General features: G+C 39.3%; 1 protein-coding gene across 1 annotated transcript in view; it reads right to left on the bottom strand.

Moving 5' to 3' along the window:
* Positions 1-14,439: 14,439 nt before the first annotated feature.
* Positions 14,440-22,599, bottom strand: part of LOC123464578 — a 67,631-nt gene continuing 59,471 nt past the window's right edge. Inside the window, exons 3-4 of the mRNA XM_045161885.1 lie at positions 17,381-17,478; positions 14,440-14,708 (exon numbers count right to left, since the gene is read on the bottom strand). Coding sequence (XP_045017820.1) covers positions 14,606-14,708; positions 17,381-17,478 — 201 coding nt within the window. The 3' untranslated portion in view covers positions 14,440-14,605. The remainder of the gene's footprint in view (positions 14,709-17,380; positions 17,479-22,599) is intronic.

The following is a 22,599-nucleotide window of genomic DNA, read 5'->3' on the forward strand; positions in this document are numbered from 1 at the left end:
GTTTGTCAATTTTATTTATCCTTTCAAAGAACCAGCTTTTGGTTTTGTTGATTTTTGCTATGGTCTCTTTTGTTTCTTTTGCATTTATTTCTGCTCTAATTTTTAAGATTTCTTTCCTTCTACTAGCCCTGGGGTTCTTCATTTCTTCCTTTTCTAGTTGCTTTAGGTGTAGAGTTAGGTTATTTATTTGACTTTTTTCTTGTTTCTTGAGGTGTGCCTGTATTGCTATGAACTTTCCCCTTAGGACTGCTTTTACCGTGTCCCACAGGTTTTGGGTTGTTGTGTTTTCATTTTCATTCGTTTCTATGCAAATTTTGATTTCTTTTTTGATTTCTTCTGTGATTTGTTGGTTATTCAGCAGCGTGTTGTTCAGCCTCCGTATGTTGGATTTTTTAATAGTTTTTCTCCTGTAATTGAGATCTAATCTTACTGCATTGTGGTCAGAAAAGATGCTTGGAATGATTTCTATTTTTTTGAATTTACCAAGGCTAGCTTTATGGCCCAGGATGTGATCTATCCTGGAGAAGGTTCCATGTGCGCTTGAGAAGAAGGTGAAATTCATTGTTTTGGGATGAAATGTCCTATAGATATCAATTAGGTCTAACTGGTCTATTGTATCGTTTAAAGTTTGTGTTTCCTTGTTAATTTTCTGTTTAGTTGATCTATCCATAGGTGTGAGTGGGGTATTAAAGTCTCCCACTATTATTGTGTTATTGTTAATTTCTTCTTTCATACTTGTTAGCATTTGTCTCACATACTGCGGTGCTCCCGTGTTGGGTGCATATATATTTATAATTGTTATATCTTCTTCTTGGATTGATCCTTTGATCATTATGTAGTGACCATCTTTGTCTCTTTTCACAGTCTTTGTTTTAAAGTCTATTTTATCTGATATGAGTATTGCTACTCCTGCTTTCTTTTGGTCCCTATTCGCATGGAAAATCTTTTTCCAGCCCTTCACTTTCAGTCTGTATGTGTCCCCTGTTTTGAGGTGGGTCTCTTGTAGACAACATATGCAGGGGTCTTGTTTTTGTATCCATTCAGCCAGTCTTTGTCTTTTGGTTGGGGCATTCAACCCATTTACGTTTAAGGTAATTACTGATAAGTATGACCCCGTTGCCATTTACTTTATTGTTTTGGGTTCGAATTTATACACAATTTTTGTGTTTCCTGTCTAGAGAATATCCTTTAGTATTTGTTGGAGAGCTGGTTTGGTGGTGCAGAATTCTCTCAGCTTTTGCTTGTCTGAAAAGCTTTTGATTTCTCCTTCATACTTGAATGAGATCCTTGCTGGGTACAATAGTCTGGGCTGTAGGTTATTTTCTTTCATCATTTTAAGTATGTCTTGCCATTCCCTCCTGGCTTGAAGAGTTTCTATTGAAAGATCAGCTGTTATCCTTATGGGAATTCCCTTGTGTGTTATTTGTTGTTTTTCCCTTGCTGCTTTTAATATTTGTTCTTTGTGTTTGATCTTTGTTAATTTGATTACTATGTGTCTTGGGGTGTTTCGCCTTGGGTTTATCTTATTTGGGACTCTCTGGGTTTCTTGGACTTGGGTGATTATTTCCTTCCCCATTTTAGGGAAGTTTTCAACTATTATCTCCTCAAGTATTTTCTCATGGTCTTTCTTTTTGTCTTCTTCTTCTGGGACCCCTATGATTCGAATGTTGTAGCGTTTAATATTGTCCTGGAGGTCTCTGAGATTGTCCTCATTTCTTTTAATTCGTTTTCTTTTATCCTCTCTGATTCATTTATTTCTACCATTCTATCTTCTAATTCACTAATCCTATCTTCTGCCTCTGTTATTCTACTATTTGTTGCCTCCAGAGTGTTTTTAATTTCACTTATTGCATTATTCATTATATATTGACTCTTTTTTATTTCTTCTAAGTCCTTGTTAAACCTTTCTTGCATCTTCTCAATCCTTGCCTCCAGGCTATTTATCTGTGATTCCATTTTAATTTCAAGATTTTGGATCAATTTCACTATCATTATTCGGAATTCTTTATCAGGTAGATTCCCTATCTCTTCCTCTTTGGTTTGGTTTGGTGGGCATTTATCCTGTTCCTTTATCTGCTGGCTATTCCTCTGTCTCTTCATCTTGTTTAAATTGCTGAGTTTGGGGTGTCCTTTCTGTATTCTGGCAGTTTGTGGAGTTCTCTTTATTGTGGCGTTTCCTCGCTGTGTGTGGGTTTGTACAGGTGGCTTGTCAAGGTTTCCTGGTTAGGGAAGCTTGTGTCGATGTTCTGGTGGATGGAGCTGTATTTCTTCTCTCTGGAGTGTAATGAAATGTCCAGTAATGAGTTATGAGATGTCTATGGTTTTGGGGTGACTTTGGGCAGCCTGTATCTTGAAGCTCAGGGCTGTGTTCCTTTGTTGCTGGAGAATTTGCTTGTTATGTCTTTCCCTGGAACTTGTTGGCCCTTGTGTGGTGCTTGGTTTCAGTGTCGGTATGGAGGCGTTTGATGAGCTCCTGTCAATTAATGTTCCTTGGAGTCAGGAGTTCCCTGGAGTCAGGGATTGGACTTAAGCCTCCTACTTCCAGTTATCGGTCTTAATTTTACAGTAGTTTCAAAACTTCTCCTTCTATACAGCACCACTGATAAAACATCTACGTTAAAGATGAAAAGTTTCTCTACTGTGAGGGTCACTCAGAGAGGTTCACAGCGTTACATGGAGAAGAGAAGAGGGAGGAGGGAGTTAGAGGTGACCCAAATGAGATGAGGTGGAATCAATAGTGGAGAGAGTGGGCTAGCCAGTAGTCACTTCCTTATGTGCACTCCACAACTGGACCACTCAGAGATGTTCACGGAGTTATACAGGGAAGAGAAGAAGGAGGCAGGAGACAGAGGTGGCCAGAAGGATAAAAGGGGGAAATGAAAAGGCGGGAGACAGATCCAGCCAGTAATCAGTTCCTTAAGTGTTCTCCACCGTCTGGAACACACAGAAATTCACAGAGTTGGGTAGAGTAGAGAGGGGTTAGGGAGGAGATACAGGTGACCTGGTGGAGAAAATGGAGAGTCCAAAGGGAGAGAGAGCAGTCAAGCCAGTAATCTCGTACACTAGTGAAAAATGGGTCCTGAAGATTGGGTTCTTAAAGGTACAAAATTGGTAACAAATACATAAAAACAAAAATTAGAAATTAGAGTAGAGTTTGGAATTTCAAAATGCGATGTTAATGAAAAGGAGAAGGAAAAGAAAGAGAGAAAAAACGAACAAAGAAAAACAAACAAGGTCGTGAAAGTAATAAAGAAACTACAGGTACAAAATTGATAACTAATACCAAACAGCAAAAATTAAAAATCCAGAGTAGAGTTTGGAATTTCAAAAATACAACGTTAAAAAAAAAAAAAAAAAAAGAAGAAGAAGAAAAATAAAGAGAGAAAACAAACAAACCAACAAAAACAATGTCGCAAAAATTATAAAGAAAATACAGGTACAAAATTGATATCAAATACCAAAAAGCATAAATTAAAAATCTTGAGTAGAGTTTGGAATTGCAGATATACGATGTTATATAAAAGAAGAAGAGAAAGAAACAGAGGAAAAAAAAAAAAGTCACAGCAATTATGAAAAAAACTATAGGTACAAAATTGATAACATATATCAAAAGGCTAAAATTAAAAATCTAGAGTAGAGTTTGGAATTTCAAAAATGCAATGTTAAAGAAAAGAAGAAAAAGAAAAAAGAAAAAGAAAAAGAAAAAAAAAAAAAAAAAAAAAAAAAAAAAACCACGGTCAAAAAATTATAAAATATATATATGAAGTTTGCTGAAGAAGAAAAAAAAAAAAAAAATAGGGTCTTTTTTTTTTTTTTGCAAAGTAATAGTTATAAAAGTGAAAATTAAAGGACAATAGAGGACTTAAAAAAATTTTTTTTTAATTAAAAAAAAAAAAAGAAAGAAAGAAAGATTGATCGTAAAAATAGTAAAAATATATCTAGGTCTTTCTCTGGTTTTGTTGTGAGTATTGTGGGTTCAGTTCATTTTTGGCAGTTCCTTAGTCCGACTTATATTTCTCAAGATCTATAGGCCCCTTCCTATGTAATCCGTAGTAACCACAGGGTTTTAATCTATGGCCTGTAGCTTCCAAGGCGTTTCCCTCTGTTAGAGCTTCTTCTGTTTGCTGGTCTCTTCAGTGTCTGGTTCCCGCCCTGACACAAAGGGGACGGTGGAGGACCCTATTTTTTTTTTTTTTTTTTAATTTAGGCTCACTTGTTCAGCCGCGCTGTGGGGAGGGAGGGAGGGATGCTGCAAACAGATAACACTGGTGTGCGCTCGAAGTGCCTCAGCCACACTGGGTCTGCCCCCGCTCACGGCGCGTGTAACCTCCCTGCCCACACTGCTTGGGCTCTAGGTTGTTCCGCCGGGAACAATCAGAGGCCGGCCCTGGACTGAGCTCCCAGGTCCAAGCCGCTCAGGCTCAGGCACTCGGGTAGTCCTCAGAGGCGCAGACTCGGTTGGGCCTGCGTTTTGTGTTCTTCCCAGGTCGAGCAGCTCAGGCGATGAGGTGCTTGGCGGGCGCCAATGCTGCGACTTATCGCCTCCCCGCCACTCGGTTATCTGGGTGTAAAACCGGCGCACCTTCTCAGGCAGATGTTGACCGTCCAGACCCCCAAGAAGTTTTAGTTAGCAAAGAAGCCTGCTTACAGTTTTATAGATAGTGTCTCTCTGGGGCTGCGATTGCCCCCTTCCGGCTCTGGTTGCCTGTCACCGGAGGGGGAGGTCTGCAGCCGGCTATCTCTGTTCAGTCCTTTGTTCTGTGCGCGGGCCTGGCGGTGTCTTAGGTTAGGGCTGGCTTTTCGCGTGGTAAATATCCCACAGTCTGGTTTGCTAGCCCAAATTATTTCGCTCAGATAGCGCTCAGGACATTCGGCCCGATTCTTACTCTAAGGGACACAGCCCGCGCCGCACTTCCCTGCCCAGCCCCCGCTTGCTAATGCCGTGTGCAGGCGTCTGCGCTGCTTCTCCGCTGGGGGAGTTCCCGTAGGGCTCACAGTCCGCGATTTTTAATTGTTTATTTTTTTTTTTCCCCTCCCTTTTATGTTGCCCTCTGTGCTTCCAAAGCTCGGCACAGATTCGGCAGTGAGAGGGTTTCCTGGTGTTTGGAAACTTCTCTCTTTTTAAGACTCCCTTCCCGGGACGGAACTCCGTCCCTCCCTCTTTTGTCTCTTTTTTTGTCTTTTATATTTTTTCCTACCTCCTTTCGAAGAGTTGGGCTACTTTTCTGGGTGCCTGATGTCCTCTGCCGGCATTCGGAAGTTGTTTTGTGGAATTTACTCGATGTTTAAATGCTCTTTTGATGAATTTGTGGGGGAGAAAGTGTTCTCCCCGTCCTACTCCTCCGCCATCTTGGCTCCTCCCTCCTCCTCTGCCTTTTCTAAAACCAGCTTGAACATCTGGAAGTTCATGGTTCATGTATTGCTGAAGCCTGGCTTGGAGAATTTTCAGCATTACTTTACTAGGGTGTGAGATGAGTGCTATTGTGCAGTAGTCTGAGCATTCTTTGGGATTGGAATGAAAACTGACCTTTTCCAGTCCTGTGGCCACTGCTGAGTTTTCCAAATTTGCTGGCATATTGAGTACAGCACTTTCACAGCATCATCTTTTAGGATTTGAAATAGCTCAACTGGGATTCCATCATCTCCACTAGCTTTGTTCATAATGATGCTTCCTAAGGCCCACTTGACTTCATATTCCAGGATGTCTGGCTCTAGGTGAATGATCACACCATCGGATTAACTGGGTCATGAAAATCTTTTTTGTACAGTTCTCCTATGTAGTCTTGCCACCTCTTCTTAATATCTTCTGTTTCTGTCAGTTCCATACCATTTCTGTTCTTTGTTGAGCCCATCTTTGCATGAAATGTTCCCTTGGTATCTCTAATTTTCTTGAAGAGATCTCTAGTCTTTCCTGTTCTATTGTCTTCCTCTATTTTTTTGCATTGATCGCTGAGGGAGGCTTCCTTATCTCTCCTTGCTATTCTTTGGAACTCTGCATTCAAATGGGTATATCTTTCCTTTTCTCCTTTGCTTTTCACTTCCCTTCTTTTCACAGATATTTGTAAGGCCTCCTCAGACAGCCATTTTGCTTTTTTGCATTTCTTTTCCATGGGGATGGTCTTGATCCCTGTCTCCTGTACAATGTCACGAACCTCCGTCCATAGTTCATCAGGCACTCTGTCTATCAGATCTGGTCCCTTAAATCTATTTCTCACTTCCACTGTATAATCATAAGGGATTTGATTTAGGTCATACCTGAATGGTTTAGTGCTTTCCCCCACTTTCTTCAACTTAAGTCTGAATTTGGCAATAAGGAGTTCATGATCTGAGCTAAGACAGTCCACTCCTGGTCTTGCTTTTGCTGACTGTACAGAGCTTCTCCATTTTTGGTTGCAAAGAATATAGTCAATCTGGTTTCAGCATTGGCCATCTGGTGATGTCCTTGTGTAGAGTCTTCTCTTGTGTTGTTGGAAGAGGATGTTTCCTATGACCAGTGCGTTCTCTTGGCAAAACTCTATTAGCCTTTGCCCTGCTTCATTCTGTACTCCAAGGCCAAATTTGCCTGTTACTCCAGGTGTTTCTTGACTTCCTACTTTTGCATTCCAGTCCCTTATAATGAAAAAGACATCTTTTTTGGGTGTTAGTTCTAAAAGGTCTTGTAGGTCTTCACAGAACCGTTCAACTTCAGCTTCTTCAGTGTTACTGGTTGGGGCATAGACTTGGATTACCATGATATTGAATGGTTTGCCTTGGAAATGAACAGAGATCATTCTGTCATTTTTGAGATTGCATCCAAGTACTGCATTTCAGACTCTTCTGTTGACTATGATGGCTACTCCATTTCTTCTAAGGGAGTCTTGCCCACAGTAATAGATATAATGGTCATCTGAGTTAAATTCATCCATTCCAGTCCATTTTAGTTCTCTGATTCCTAGAATGTCAATGTTCACTCTTGCCATCTCCTGTTTGACCACTTCCAATGTGCCTTGATTCATGGACCTAACATTCCAGGTTCCTATGCAATATTGCTCTTTACAGCATCAGACCTTGCTTCTATCACCAGTCACATCCACAGCTGGGTGTTGTTTTTGCTTTGGCTGCATCCCTTCATTCTTTCTAAAGTTATTTCTCCACTGATCTTCAGCAGCATATTGGGCACATACCGACCTGGGGAGTTCATCTCTCAGTATCCTATCTTTTTGCCTTTTCATACTGTTCGTGGGGTTCTCAAAGCAGGAATACTAAAGTGGTTTGCCATTCCCTTCTCCAGTGGACCACATTCTTCCAGACCTTTCCACCATGACGCATCTGTCTTGGGTGGCCCCAATGGCATGGCCTAATTTCATTGAGATAGACAAGGCTGCTGTCCATGTGATCAGATTGGCTAGTTTTCTGTGATTGTGGTTTCAGTCTTTCTGCCCTCTAATGCTCTCTTTCAGCACCTACTGTCTTACTTGGGTTTCTCTTAGCTTGGATGTGGGGTATCTCTTCATGGCTGCTCCGGCAAAGCACAGCCACTGTTCCTTACCATGTATATATATACATATATATATGAAGATGTATATATATATATATATATATATATATATATATATGGATGAAATATATATGTATATGTATTTTTATTTCATCTTACTGAGAACGCTTTTCAGTAGATAAAAATTTTGGTGGATATAAAATCTAAGCACTTTGGATTGGCGAAAGCATAGCCTTGTGGATGGTCAGTAAATAAAGGAGAAAAATATTTCTTTTCACTAGAAGTGGGAAATATTCGTGGAGAAAATCAATCTCTATAAAAACACAACCAATAAAAATCTTGTATATATAATCCTGGATAAATTTCAGCTGTAGAAGTTGAGTATTATCTGCAAACCATATCCCAAGCCATAGCCATGCTTGAATAGAACATCATGAGACAGTGACAGGTGGTAGAAACTTAAGAGGCTCAGGCCAAGCAGAATGATTAAAGAGGAACCCCTCCCAGAAGTGAACAAAGAACATTCTTGAGACACTAGCTAAGTGTTTTGACTAAATTCTGAGATGAAAAATAATAAGTTTATACTCAAACTCTGGTGTATAGTATTAGTATGATTTTTGCATTTATTCCAAGCAAACTGTATTAAAAAATGTGTAGTTATCCTCCATAAAGTCATCAGTGTAAGGAACAATCCAGGTATTCTGTACTAGATAATATTTGAATTTTAACCCAATGACAATGAAAATAAGTGGGATAAAGTCCCTCAGGGTTAGTTCTAGGCTTTCTGAGGCTGTATTGCTTGAAAATGGCACACCGAGGTGGTTTGTGCCCAGAATATTCTCTTTGTGATGGTTAGAAATGGACAGGGAAGACTGTTTCTGCAGGAGGCATTTCTATGTCCTGCAGGAGGGTGCCTTCATGATGCTAGGGCTTGAAATGGGCTGGAGAGAGCTTTCCCCCCTACCCAATCCACAGTAGCTACTGCTGAACTGGAACATTCCTTTTTTTTTTTTTTTTTAGCAGAAATCACTCTGAGAGCAGCTTGTTCTGAAATCTGTCCTTTGTGTTAAGTTAGCACAGAAGAAACAGGCAAACAGGTTGGGTTTGATGTCATTTGTGACACAGAAGACAAAACAATTAGAGGAGGACAAAGACAATATGGTTTGCTGGATGGAAGTGAGGATCAGGAAGTCTGAGTCCCAGTGACAGATGGATCACTAATTATATAACCTTGTCACCACACTGCTTTGAGGCCCTTCCAATTATGGACGCAGTTATGTGCCAGGCCTGTCACCCCAAGGAGAAGCTTCATCCGCACTACTCCCATCACCAGGGAGAAGAATTGCAATGGATTATTCAAAATCAAGGATGCTGGCAGAAAGTTTGATAGGAAAAGAGAATGAGAAAGCCATCTATGGCTCCTAATCATGTTTACCCAAGGAAGACAAAAAAATATCAAGACATTTCAGGTTTGGTAAAAATCACAGAGCAATTGAAAGATACTGAATATGCCAAAACTTCCCAAAATCTCTGTGCCAGATCAAATTGGAAGTGACAAATACCAGAACCCATAGATGAAATCTAGCAATTGATAGTGACTGATGGACAAAAATCCATCAGCTCCCTTTCTAATGCTTTCCTCCAAGATGGAGGACTAGTCCCCAAAATACCCTGTAGGTTCAGTGTTGCCTTGAGTCCAAGGAGCAAGAAATTATCTGTAATGTTAAAATGTTAAGAGAAAATAAATGTAAAGAGGGTGTAATAGAGATTGATAGACTGATTGCTTTCTTCCATTTTTATAGTTTTTAACACAATATCAGAAGCTTTTTATTTTTGAATGATGAATGTGTGCAACCAAAAGCAAAAACTGATATTAAAAATACGAAATAACTGAATCTAGTCAACTGTCTCTTATACAATACTGCCATAAGATTTATTCTTATCTGGTTGTGCTAAACCAGGGAATGGTGCAAAATTCTTTCTTGGCTAAATAAGTAAAGCAGACTACAGTCAGGGCCACTGCTAGCCCATAAGCATCTTTTGCTCTGACAAGAAAAAAATGCCCCCTCTGGGCAGATACAGCCTTGTGAATACTTGGCTTGGAGAGCAGACGATGTCTTTGAGCAAATTGGAAAACTCTAGTCCTTCCTCCTGTGGCTGCAGTCCCATGATGGGCCCTGAATGACTGGGGGCTGTGCACCAGATTTTAGCCCCAATTTACCTGCTTGGCGAGGAACAACTGTGCCTTACACTTTCTGCACAACTGTATGTGATATCAGTGCCTAAAGCTTAATCTCATTTTTATAAACAAAAAGTCAATGTATGGAGTTTAGAAAGATGTACTAACCTGTCAACAGCATATTGGTATTGATGAATTGTGAAACTGTAGTATTTTTATGTCTTATGATCTGTAATTTACATATAAAATTACGGTCATATCAGTATCATTACTGAATTGAAAAGAATAAACAGTAAAAACTATTAATTTTTAAATCCCTTTTCATGGAGATTTTCTCCCATACCATCATTTTTTTGCCACATATTTTCACTTTGCATTACTATCTACTGTTTTGGTTGTTATATATTAAATGAATTATAATTATTAGCATTTTCTAGCATTGTCTGATCATTGACAATAGATATGCCTTCTAAATTGGGGTGTGGAAGAAAGCTAACTTTGAATCTTGCCTCTAACCGTTTCTACTTTGGAAATCTTAGTCATTTATTCCAAAAGTGTTTCCTCATCTGTAAAATGTAATATTTAGATTGTAAGATAGCTAAAAGGCATAAAATTATTGTATCAATTTTGGCTATGCCTCAGAGGTTTTAGTTAATGATAATTACTATTTTATTTTTTCTAATTTCCTTAAAACTTACTTTTATTATACACCACACAAAAATAGTCTCCTATGACTCCCTGTGACATTAACTGGGTACTCATTTCAGCAAAACTGCACTTAAGTAACTCCAAAAATACATGTGCTCGAAGAAATTTGTTTCATGTCTCCTGAGTTTATAATACATCTGAATTTGTTAAGGATTGGAATGAGAATTAGTTAAACTATTCAGAGCAGGAAAGTGTTTACCTAAAATGTTCATAGGCACAAATTGATGTTAAGAGTAGGAGTCATTTTCCTTATGAGTCATGTTACAGAGAGGTGGCAGAGGCAGGAAGTGGGGAAAAGGGACAGATAGGAGGTAGAGGCCACCTGCACTGTGAGTCCAAATTGTCCCTGAGAATAAGGAGTCAACCTCTGGTCTCCGGATTGTTAGCTGACTTAGAAACAGCCCAGAAAATAGCTTGGAAATAATCCTGTAGGAAAAGTCAAAGGTTTGATTTCTAGGACCAATTCCACAATTTCTGACTTTGCAATCTTCAGCAAACTCAGACTTTCAGATTGCTAGTGTTGTGTTGTCTCTAAAATTTGAAAAGAACGACTCTAATTTTCTGAGAATCAAAAGGGATAAGTATAGAAAATTATTTTTTATTGAGTTATATTCTTCTACAATGTTGTGTTAATGTGTGTGCGTGACCCTATGGACTGCAGCCTGCCAGGCTCCTCTGTCAGGCAAGAATACTGGAGTGGATTGCCATTTCCTTCTCCAGGGGATCTTCCCGACCCAGCGACCAAACCCGGGTCCCTTACATCTACCTGCACCGGCGGTCAGGTTCTCTACCACTAGCACCACCTGGGAAGCCGTAGTTCAGGTGTACAGCAAAGCAATTCAGTTATATGTACATCTATATTTGTCTTTTTTCAGATTCATTTCCCTTATAGTTTATTACAAAATATTGAATATAGTTTCCTGTGCTATAGAGTAGGTCCTTGTTGGTTATCTATTTTATATATAGTAGTGGGTATATGTGCATCTCAAACTCCTAATTTACCCCTCCCCTACTTTTCCCCTTTGGTAACCATACTTCCCCACCCCCCATGGCTGTGGTTCTATTTCTGTTTTGTATGTAAGTTCATTGGTCCCTCTTTCTTGAGATCTTAGAAATAAGCAATAACAGATATTTTCCTTTCTCTTTCTGGTTTACATCACTTAGTATGCTAATCTCTGGGTCCATCCATGTTGCTACAGATGGCGTTATTTCATTCTTTTTTATGGCCAAGTAATATCCTGTTATATATATTTGTACCACATGTTCTTTACCCATTCATCTATCAATGGGCATTTAGGTTGCTTCTATGTTTTAGCTATTGTAAATAGTGTTGCTATGAACATTGGAATGCATGTATCTTTTCAAACTAGAGTTTTCTCCAGATGTCTGTCCAGGAGTGGGAGTGCCGGATCATAGGGTAGCTCTGTTTTTAGTTTTTTAAGGAAGTTTCATACTGTTCTCCATAGCAGCTGCATCAATTTACATTCCATCCTATAGTGTAGAAGATTTCCTTTACTCCACACCCTTTCCAGCATTTGTCATTTGTAGACTTTTGTGAGTTATTATCGCATAGGCTAGTTTGACAGTCTTCTTCTCCTCTTGACTGAGGCTTCCCAGGTGCTGAAATAGAAGAGCTTCAAGAAGAGTACAACCAAGACCAACATTGCAGTGAAGTTGCCAGTGATGTTTACATATTTATTTGTTTAACAAATACTTATCCAGTACCTTTTGTATGCCAGAAATTATCCTAAGCACCTGAGATTCAGTGGTGAATAAAGCAAAGATAATACTGCACTCATGGATCCAAACTATACTATGGTAAGTTCTGAAAAGGAAATCATAGGCTGCAAGATAGGACTCAAGATCTGGTTAGGTAATTCTTAAGGCAGGCACATTTAACAGGAGAGCTAAATAGCAAAGAGGGGCTAACCAGGCAGAGACAGAGACGGAGAGAATGTGCAAAAGCCCCTAAAATCAAAGAGAACTTTTATATTGGAGGAAGTTAAAGAAATTCAGTGAGTCTAAAACAAGGAGATGAACAGAATGAGCCAAAACTGAGATGCAGTCAAGGTCCCATCCACGCGGCCACTGCAGCCCCACTAAGGATTTTGTTCTTGTGGCAGAAAACAATAACCGTATATACAGTTTGACAAGAGTGGTAGATGTGAGTACAAGAGAAGCAAACATACAGAAATGATATTTACGAGGTCAAGTCAATAGGATTTACTAAGCGTTAGGTGTAGATGGGTGACAGCAGGGATATAATAGATGCTTTCTAAGTTCCGGGCTTGTGAATTTTCATGAGTAGTGGTCCCTTTCGCCGGGTGCCAGATTTAGGGGAATGATCATGAGTTCCATTTGGGCGTAAAGAGTTCAAAAGGACTTGAGATATCTAAGGGGATGTGCTGAAGAAGCTAATGAAAATTTAGTTCTGGCATTCAGAAGTAGTCTGGGCTGAAATATAATGTTGTCCTCATCAATTTGAAGCCAAGGATGTGTAGATGGTATTATATTGGATAAAGCATACAATTAGAATGGAATGGCGTTTCACAAAACTTAAGACAAACCTGACTGCTATGGTGAGATATATGAACCTTCCTTATACATCATTAAAATTATCTCTAAAGAATAAAAGTCCGTAGATAGCATAGTTGCATGCCCAACCAGTCCCCAACTCAATTTTTCAGAAGCAAACAGAGTCAATTATACTTCTTTTATATCTTGGAGAGTCTCATGCTATAATCATGCAAAGTTTTTGTTCCTTCAATTTTGTTGTTATTTGCTACCACTTTAGATTATAAAAAGAAATACAGCCTATTTTAGAGAGCAAACCACTTACAAAAGTCATTCCTTAGTGCCAAAAATGTCATTTAGCAAAATAAATGAGAAAGAATGCAAGATTCTTTTACATAAAAACTTATAAAATAGTATACCAATTAGGAAACCCTCTAAAATGCTTTTCCAAGATTAAAAATGGAATCTCAGAACAAATGACAAACTTTCTAATCATTTAACATTGGAAACCATTCCAATAAATTGGTTCTAAAGATGAATAACTAAATAAAACTATTCAAGTTTTTCCTCTATTTATCTCACTGCTGTCCTTTCAACTGCCGTAAAACAAAAATCATTAATGGAGTGACCATGAAGCCTGATAGAGAAATGATCATCTCTACCTGCTTTGGTCCATGAACACCCTTCATTGGCCCAGCCAGGGCTGATAAGGTGGCAAGTAAATGTCTATTTAATGGATTCATTTTGAGTTTGGACTAATTTGTTACTGAAACCTAACTGTACTTTAATTAATCTTCAATGAACATTCATTTGCTTCCTTTTTAGTGTAAATTATATAATCATGATGAGCCATCAAGAAAGTGATCTGTCAAGACTAATTCAGCTTTGTTCCAAAGGAAAGATTATTAAACCAAAGAGCTGAGCAGGCATTTACATCAACCAGTGAGAGTTGCAGTGAATTAGTAGGCTAGAGAAAGGTGTATTTGTTTTGAATTGAATATGTAGCTTGGGAACATTTTGCCAAGAAGGATTTTGTGGAGATTCTATTAACACAAATTGTAATTGTTGTTCAGTTGCTAAGTGGTGTCTAGTTTTCTGTGACCCCATGGACTGCAGCACGCCAGGCTCCCCTGTCCTTTCACCAGCTCCTGAAGTTTGCTCAGACTCATGGGCATTGAGTTGATGATGTCATCAAACCATCTCATCCTCTGTCACCCCCTGCTCCTCCTGCCCTCAGTCTTTCCTGGCATCAGGGTCTTTTCCAGTGAGTCAGCTCTTCCCATCAGGTGGTCAAAGTATTGGAGATTCAGCTTCAGCATCAGTCCTTCCAATGAATATTCAGGGTTGATTTATTTTAGGATTGACTGGTTAGATCTCCTTGCTGTCCAAGGGACTCTCAAGAGTCTTCTCTAGCACCACAGTTCAAAATCATCAGTTCTTTAGCACTCAGCTTTCTTTATGGTCCAATTCTCACAGCTGTACTCAACTACTGGAAAAACCATGGCTTTGACTATATTAAATTTCGTTGGCAAAGTAATGTCTTTGCTTTTTAATATGCTGTCTAGGTTTGTTATGGCTTTCCTTCCAAAGTCCAACTGTCTTTTAATTTCATGGCTGCAGCCACTGTCCACAGTAATTTTGGAGCCCAAGGAAATTAACTCAAATAACAGAACATTATTCATGATACAGTCATCTATCTGTTTATCTGTCTATATCTGTCTCCATATCTACCTACCTTTCCGCTTCTGTATTGATTTGTCCATTGATGATACACACAAAAAATTAGGCTCTTTTCCTCCAGCTTCAGTTGGGTAGGGCTTTTGTATGATCCTAATGACAAAAGCACAAATATCAAGTGATCAAGTAAAACCAATCTCTTAATCTATAAATCCTAACACTGACAGGTAATAAGTAGTAGATATTTATCAGAAAATGTATTTGCAAGTTTTATCAATATTAAAATTTGAAAAAAATTAAGTGCCAAAAATGCAAAAATATGCATAGGAACTGAAATCAACCAGAGGAAAAACTTTATATGAACTGAAAATACAGCCATCATAAAAGAGAATATTAAAGAGAGATAACAGTGGAAGTATAAAGAGTAAAACAGTATCAGATGTGAGGAACCTACAAGCATTAATTAAGTTGAAGGAGCAGAACATGGTAAAGTTTAAACAATATAAAGTTGAAAATAAACCTAGACATTTTAATGCAAAAATAGAAAAGAGTTAAATCTATTTAAAAATGAAATTTTATTGAGTAACTATTTATAAGTAAATATATGTTTGTATATATGTGTGTGTGTATATATACACACACACACAAAGTATGTTTGTATATATATAGCAAAAAAAGTGTGAAAGTGTTAGTTGCCCAGTTGTGTCCGACTCCTTGCCCTGTGGCCCTTGTGGGACTGTAGCCCGCCAGGGCTCTTCTGTCCATGGAATTCTCCAGGCAAAAATACTGGAGTGGGTTGCCGTTCCCTTCTCCAGGAGGTATTCCCAATTGTATTCCCAATGCAGGGATCAAACCCAGGTCTCCTGCATTGCAGGCAGACTCTTTACGATCTGAGCCACAAATATAGGTCTTCCTAGGTGGTGCTAGTGGTAAAGAACCCACCTGCCAACGCAGGAGGTATAAGAGACCAGGGGTTAGATCCCTGGGTCAGGAAGATCATCCCCTGGAGAAGGGAATGGCAGCCCACTCCAGTATTCTTGCCTGGAGAATCCCATGGACAGAGAAGCCTGGTGGGCTACAGTCCATAGTGTCACAAAGAGTCAGACATGACTGAAGCGACTTAGCACACATGCACGTATAACGATTTGGTGAGCAGATTATGAACCACGTTACTTGGAGACAATCATTAAAAGATTAAGAGAATACTTTAGCAGTGGAGCAATAGCTATTTGTGAATGATACCAGTCTAAAAGGAAAAAGAAGGGCAATCAGATTTATTAAAACATTTCCTTTAGACAACAATATAGTAAGTAATTTAAAAACTAAATTAATAGCGAAAACGGGGAAACGTATGATACTAGACATTTAGAATCACAGTTGTGGGAAAAAGAGAAAAAAGAAACTCATTATTTAGATTAGCCAATAAAATTTTCTAACATTCATCATTTAAAATTCCACTTTTAGGAAAGGATGATTTTTAATGGATATTGATTTTCTATTTTATAAACAAGCCAAATAAGCAAACATAGAATCAAAAAAAATCTTTAGTCATCAATATATATTCTTTCATTAGATATTTGTTTAAAAGTATCTTTGGATTTTGAAAAGTAGATATAGTTTACAAAATTAATTTAGACTTTGCCTTCATGGGAAATACAAAATTGAATGTTCCAAAATTAGGAATTATTATATCTTTAATAGTAGCTACCATTTATTAAAGATTTGTTTCAGGTACTGTGCTAAGGAATTCACTACATGCTTTAGCAGATGTTGCAATTAATCCAGTTTTTACAGGTGAAAAATCTGAACTTGGACATTGAAACCCAGTAACCCAAATTTGCTCAGAAATGGGGACTGCTTTCAAACTGAGCAGTCCACTGCCGGAGGCACATGCTTCCCCTCTGGCTAAATTTTGTGATCCTGAGAAGAAAGACCAAAGACAGACTAGGGCCCTCAGGTTACAGCGCTGAAGCACTCAGACCAGAAAGGTGTGGTTCCCGTTTTATTATATTTTATTTTCTGAGCATGACATTCTTACAGTAGGAAATTATAATGCTAATACAGCAGTGTTCATGTACTAGACAGATAGTTTTTACCAAATACGTAAGTTAGCTGCAGTTTGCCTCCAAAAAAATAGGGAACTGCCATAAAAATAAGGGAGAAAGGCTCATACCTGAGCCTCCCTTGGACAGGCCTGCTTCACCTGGCACCCAGCTGGAATCCAGTCTCACATATCATTATATCTCATGTTAATAAAAATCATAGCAACAGGGCAAAAATAGCAAACCTGAGATAGAATTTTATTGAAATGTGTCTAGGGAGACAGAGGAGGGAGCTAGCATCTCATCTCCGAGTTAAGTTCCTGAAAAACACTTAACCATCTTTACTATTTCTCTTTCTCTCTAAGCCCACTGCCAGTGTTTTTACCGGCTTTCAATGTCTCTTCTTTGTTTTCTCTTCAGGCTCTGCCACCTCTATTTCCTCTTCTCTGAACTCTGGATTATCCGCTCAGTTTCTCTTTCCCCTTCTTATCGGGTTTCTGTGATTTTGCATGTTCCTCTATCTTGCTCAACAAAAGGTATCTCAGGAGTTATTTAAGAAGGAAGGTTCAGAGTGGTGGGGAGAAAATGTCACTACTAAAGATTAAGCAAGTTTTCCCTAGTCATCCTTGTAATGGCATTAAGATAAGCAGAGAAGAAACTGAAGCCCAGAGCCTCAATCTCTAATCTGCCCTGAAGTCTTTACTAATCAGTTCAGCATGGAGGACCTCCACTTTTCCCCACATATTTGGAAGTATTGCAATACAAAGGCACCACCTTTTATACCTGGAGAAACAGAATGCTTTCAGGTTTGGATGTGAACATTCTCTCCGCTTGTGGAGAATCCAGTTCTTATCAATCCAGGCTGAGAAGGAGCAGGAGTCCTTATAAACAGAGAATGAAAAGTAAAGAGTATGTTGGCCATGTTCATCTGGGTTTCCGGGGCAGATTTTCATCCTTATTTTCTGTGTCCTGGGAGAGAGACCAAAATTGAGGATTATGCCCCAAGAGGGTAGAGGATACCGTCACTTTTAATGTTGTAGTTTAATTTTTTGAAATACCTCCAAACAAGTCTACTGTTCTATCACACAAACTCACACATGGCCTTTGTGAGGGCATTTGTATCAATAAATGAGTCCCATCAACAGGAAGTTAGGGGAGCCTTGAGTGTCAGTTACAATCACCCCACAAAGAGGTCAGAAGAAGACTATGCCTCTGTGGGACTTTACATCTCCAACATCCAGAGTCTACTGAGGTCTCTAAACCTGCACATATCTACTGAGAACCACGAACCCTGCTCCCACACTGACGGTCCCTTTCTATATTCTGCCTGAAGACTGTTGGGCCTTATCTCACCACGTTCTCATTTTTGTGGATGTAAACCCCCACATTCTAAGTCCTCCTCCATCTCACACACTCTAATCTCTCTCTGGATGGCTCTGATTTTACCTTTTCTAACCCCATGTTTTATGCCCCCACAATTTGGGGAAGCCCTTTTGTACGCTTTCTGTGACTCAAAAATCTCATGTATCCTCATCCATTTCTCTGAGAATTTCCTTCGTTTTTTGCTCCAAAAACATCTAGACGTGGGTTGAAGACACTACTGCGCTCTGTGTAATGGTTGTTTGCCTTCCCACTCCTCTTCCACTGGCCTGTGGGAGGGAACGCATGTCCTTCTTAGTCCCCACTGCTGGTTCAGATCTCTATCCTTTAAAATGTCCAGTTACATATCTTCTATTATAAGGATATGGCATTCCCTGACCCTTTTTATTGCCATCATCTATCACTGCTAGGATACTGCCCCTTATTCACAAATGATTTTATTTCCTTGCCAGTATAAATCTCTTCTACTTCTTGGTAATGTCCAAATCCATGTAAATGATCCAGTTCTCTGGCCTCTTAATCCTTGATAAATTCCCCAGTATCTTATCTCAAGAACTTATACCCTGAATCATATCATTGACTTTGTCACTGCAAATAACTGCAATCCCTCAATAATTTCGGTTTCAAAGATGCTACTTTCTGACCTCATATCTCTCCTGCTCACTTCTAGTAACCCCACTTCATCAACCCGCAGTATCACCAGGACTTTCAGATAATTGATCCCATCACCAACTCATTTTCTCTCTTCTTAGCTTAAATTCCATGGTCAATCATACCCTCTTTGCAGCAAATATGCTCGACTTTCTCCTCTGTCATTTGGTTTTCTCCTCTCTCATTTGGTTTTATCACTAGTCAGAGTAATTTCAACTCTCTGCAACCAAAAGTGGCTAAAGAAAAATACACAGCTGTGCTGACTTGCATCACGTTAAAAATAGGATCACTAACTTCAAATGGGCTCTTGTATTTACCTTGCAATCATGCTATATTTCTTATCTTCATTTTGTTAACATCTCTACCAAATGATTAATTCATACTCTCTCCTCAACCAGAAGAAAACTTCAACAAGTTCCCACTGTCTCTGCCTACTAACCTGCAACTTTACCCAAATACTCCACTTATTCTTTAACTACTATAAATGGAAAATCCTTTTTTTGTTTCTTCTCTTTGGCATCATTCACAACTGTTCTGCCAGCTCAATAACAAAGTGTTTCTTTTTGTTATTATATCATCTGGCTTAATAACAAAATCAATTAGTATTACGCTTTTCTTTTTCTTTACAGAAAAACTTCTTTGAAGCGCTGTCTTACATACTGTTTCCAATTTTATCCCTCTTATTCAAACCTATTTTAAATAGACTTTGACTCGCACTGTTCCATTAGAAATATTCCTAGAAAAGTCATTTAAAAACTTCACGTTGCTAAATTCAGTCTGTCATCTTATTTGATCTGTCCATAAGTGTTGATTAGAGTTACAAGTATTTGTATGAATTTGTAGTTTTTCAACTATATACAGAGATGGATTCATGAATAGCTAGCTATCTGTGTGCGTATGTGCACGCATTTGTGTGTGTGTGTATATATATATATATCCTAGCTCTGTCTGCTGAAAGGTCCCAGAAGCTATAACACTTGTAATAATTAATATACTAAGAATCCAGATTTTGGTTTCTAAATACCATCCATCATTGAAAGAAACTAAGACTCCTTAGAGAAATGGCCGAGTCCAGGGCTAGGACAGAGAAACAGTAAGATGAGACCGGAACATCTTTTTGTGCCAGAAAGAAAACAAAAACTTAAAAAATTATGGTGACATATCAAAAGGCAGAAGAGCCAACTTGAAGAGGCTTTCCATGGCCAAATTAGTGACAATCAGAGCACTGAAATAAATAAAAATTCCAGTTTACAAAATATTGAATAAAATAAGAACTCATTTTGCAGAGAAACATGTAAATATACCTATGGTGTATATGTGATAATTTTACTGGTATAAATAAATGAAGGTGATAGCAAACCTTTATCTTACTATAAAATATCAATTTATAGACATAGAATTATTGGTGATGAAAACAGCCAGTTTTTGGCAACCAACTGTCATGCTGCTGCTGCTGCTAAGTCACTTCAGTCATGCCCGACTCTGGGTGACCCCGGACATGGCAGCCCACCAGACTCCCCTGTCCCTGGGATTCTCCAGGCAAGAACACTGGAGTGGGTTGCCATTTCCTCCTCCAATGCATGAAAGTGAAAAGTGAAAGTGAAGTCGCTCAGTCGTGTCCGACTCTGTGCGACCCCATGGACTGCAGCCTACCAGGCTCCTCTGTCCATGGGATTTTCCAGGCAAGAGTACTGGAGTGGGGTGCCATTGCCTTCTCCGACCAACTATCATAATTGGCTGTTAATTTCAGAAGGAATCGTCCATGGATACCAAAGCTAATTGGTAGAGGTTCAATGAAGAATAGAATGCTTGCAAAAAAAAAAAGAATAGGATGCTTACATAATATGTGAAAATCTCCCAGTGAATTTAAATAAAAAGAGAATAAGAAGTACAAGCTATTAGGTAAAGTAAGCTACAAGGGCATATCGTACAACACAGGGAATATAGCCAGTATTTTGTAATAACTATAATTGGAGTATAACCTTTAAAAATTGTGAATCACTGTATTGTACACCTGTAGATTATATACTGTTGTGCAGCAACTAGATGTCAATTAAAAATTTAAATACTAATAACCAAATAAAAATGGGAAAATGTTGACTCTGTTTTGGGTGAAGATGGTAAAGAAATCGGACAAAAACCGACTTGACAAGTGAGGAAGTTTAACATCCCCAGTAGCAGGAAAGGGGCGTCCTGTGGGTCTCCTGAGACGAGGTTCTGCAGAGCGCCCAGCGTTACTGCCAGAAATGCGCGACTTGAGATGCATATAAGGAAACGTCCAGGTTGAGGGTACCCTACAAAAGAAAAGATCTGTGCTCTTTTAAATTGTCAAGGAATGAAAGACAAGGGAATGCGAAAGAACTGTTGCAGGTGTAAGGAGACTGATGGGACGTGGCAGCTCTGGGTTCCTGGCTGGGATCCTTATTGGTGTCGTTGGCAAAACTCGAATAGGGTCTGTGAATTAGACAGTAATGCTTTATCACTATGCACTTCTAAATTAAAGGGGATCTGTGACAATTCTTTGGGACAGCATTCTTGTTTTTGAGACATATAGGCTGGATTACTGGATTATTTGGCAGTGATAGGACTGCCGGTCAATATATATATATAATATATATATATTATATATATATACACATACACCATTATATTTATATTTACCATTGTGTGTGTGTGTGTGTGTATATATATATATAGAGAGAGAGAGAGAGGGAGGGAGGGAGAGAGAGAAAAGGTGATGGAACAAATGTGGAAAACGTTCAAATGGAAGGAACTGTTCTTGTAACTTTTCCATAGGACATAGCCCACCAGGCTCCTCTGTCCATGGAATTCTCCAGGCAAGAACACTGGAGTGGGTTGCCATTCCCTTCTCTAGGGGATCTTCCCAACCCACGGATCAAACCCAGGCCTCCTGCATTGTAGGCAGATTCTTTACCATCTGAGCCACTAGGAAAGCCCTGTGCATAGGATGGACATCATTAAAAAAACAGTCCTTGCTTCCCTACTTTGCTTTAGAGGCTCTTATGACCTAGTTCCTCAGCACCTCTCTGACTTCATGTGCTGTATACTCTCTACTCTTTTAAATCATTCTTGTCCCCTGATCTGGGTCCTTGGATGCTGACATTGACCACATCAACAGGTCCCCTTCCTTGGCTTCTAGTTTGCTTTAGAGGATGGGGACCACTGTCAAAGCAGAAGAGTAAGATAAAAGAGGTGGGTGTCTATTCCACTAGCTCTCTCTCTGCCAGGCCCCATACTGGCAGGAGCTGTATTTCTGTGCCCAGGTCCTCAACCCCCACTGGTGACCGTCTCCACTATCCTCTCCTCCATCTCCAGTGACAACTCCCTCTGTGTTTAGTGATCCCTCCTTCCCGTCCCATTTTAAGTCTGGACTGTCCTGGGGTTTTCATCAGCTCTTGTTTGCCAATCTTAACATAGCTCAGCTTTATAAATATTCCCTCATCAAATTCTCAGTTATCTTGTGGAAGTGTCCACATGTCCTTCCAGGATCATAATGATACACCTCACCTCTTGTTACTCTGCCCCCAGGCATCCACACCCGCCTCTCTGCTGGTACTTGGATCTTCCAGGCTCAGCTTCTGTTTCTTCTCCTTGAAGCATTCTTTCCTCAGATATATATGTGTTTTGCTTCCTGTCTTTGATCAACAGCGATCTTCCCACTGAGACTTAAAATTTCAACTCCTGACATTTCCTCCTGGCTTTCTTCACAGCTCTTATTACTCTCAAACATACTGCATGTTTACTTACTTGCCAATTTTATGTCCATTTCCTCTGTAGAATATAAAACTAAAAAAGGTCTTTTTTCGTACTAATATTTCCTCATAGCTCAGAACAGGGCCTGGCACACAGTTGCTGCTGCTGCTAAGTCGCTTCAGTCGTGTCCGACTCTGTGTGACCCCATAGACGGCAGCCCACCAGGCTCCTCGTCCCTGAGATTCTCCAGGCAAGAA

This window comes from Bubalus bubalis, chromosome 9, assembly GCF_019923935.1.
Source record: "Bubalus bubalis isolate 160015118507 breed Murrah chromosome 9, NDDB_SH_1, whole genome shotgun sequence".
Taxonomy (NCBI): Eukaryota; Metazoa; Chordata; class Mammalia; order Artiodactyla; family Bovidae; genus Bubalus; species Bubalus bubalis.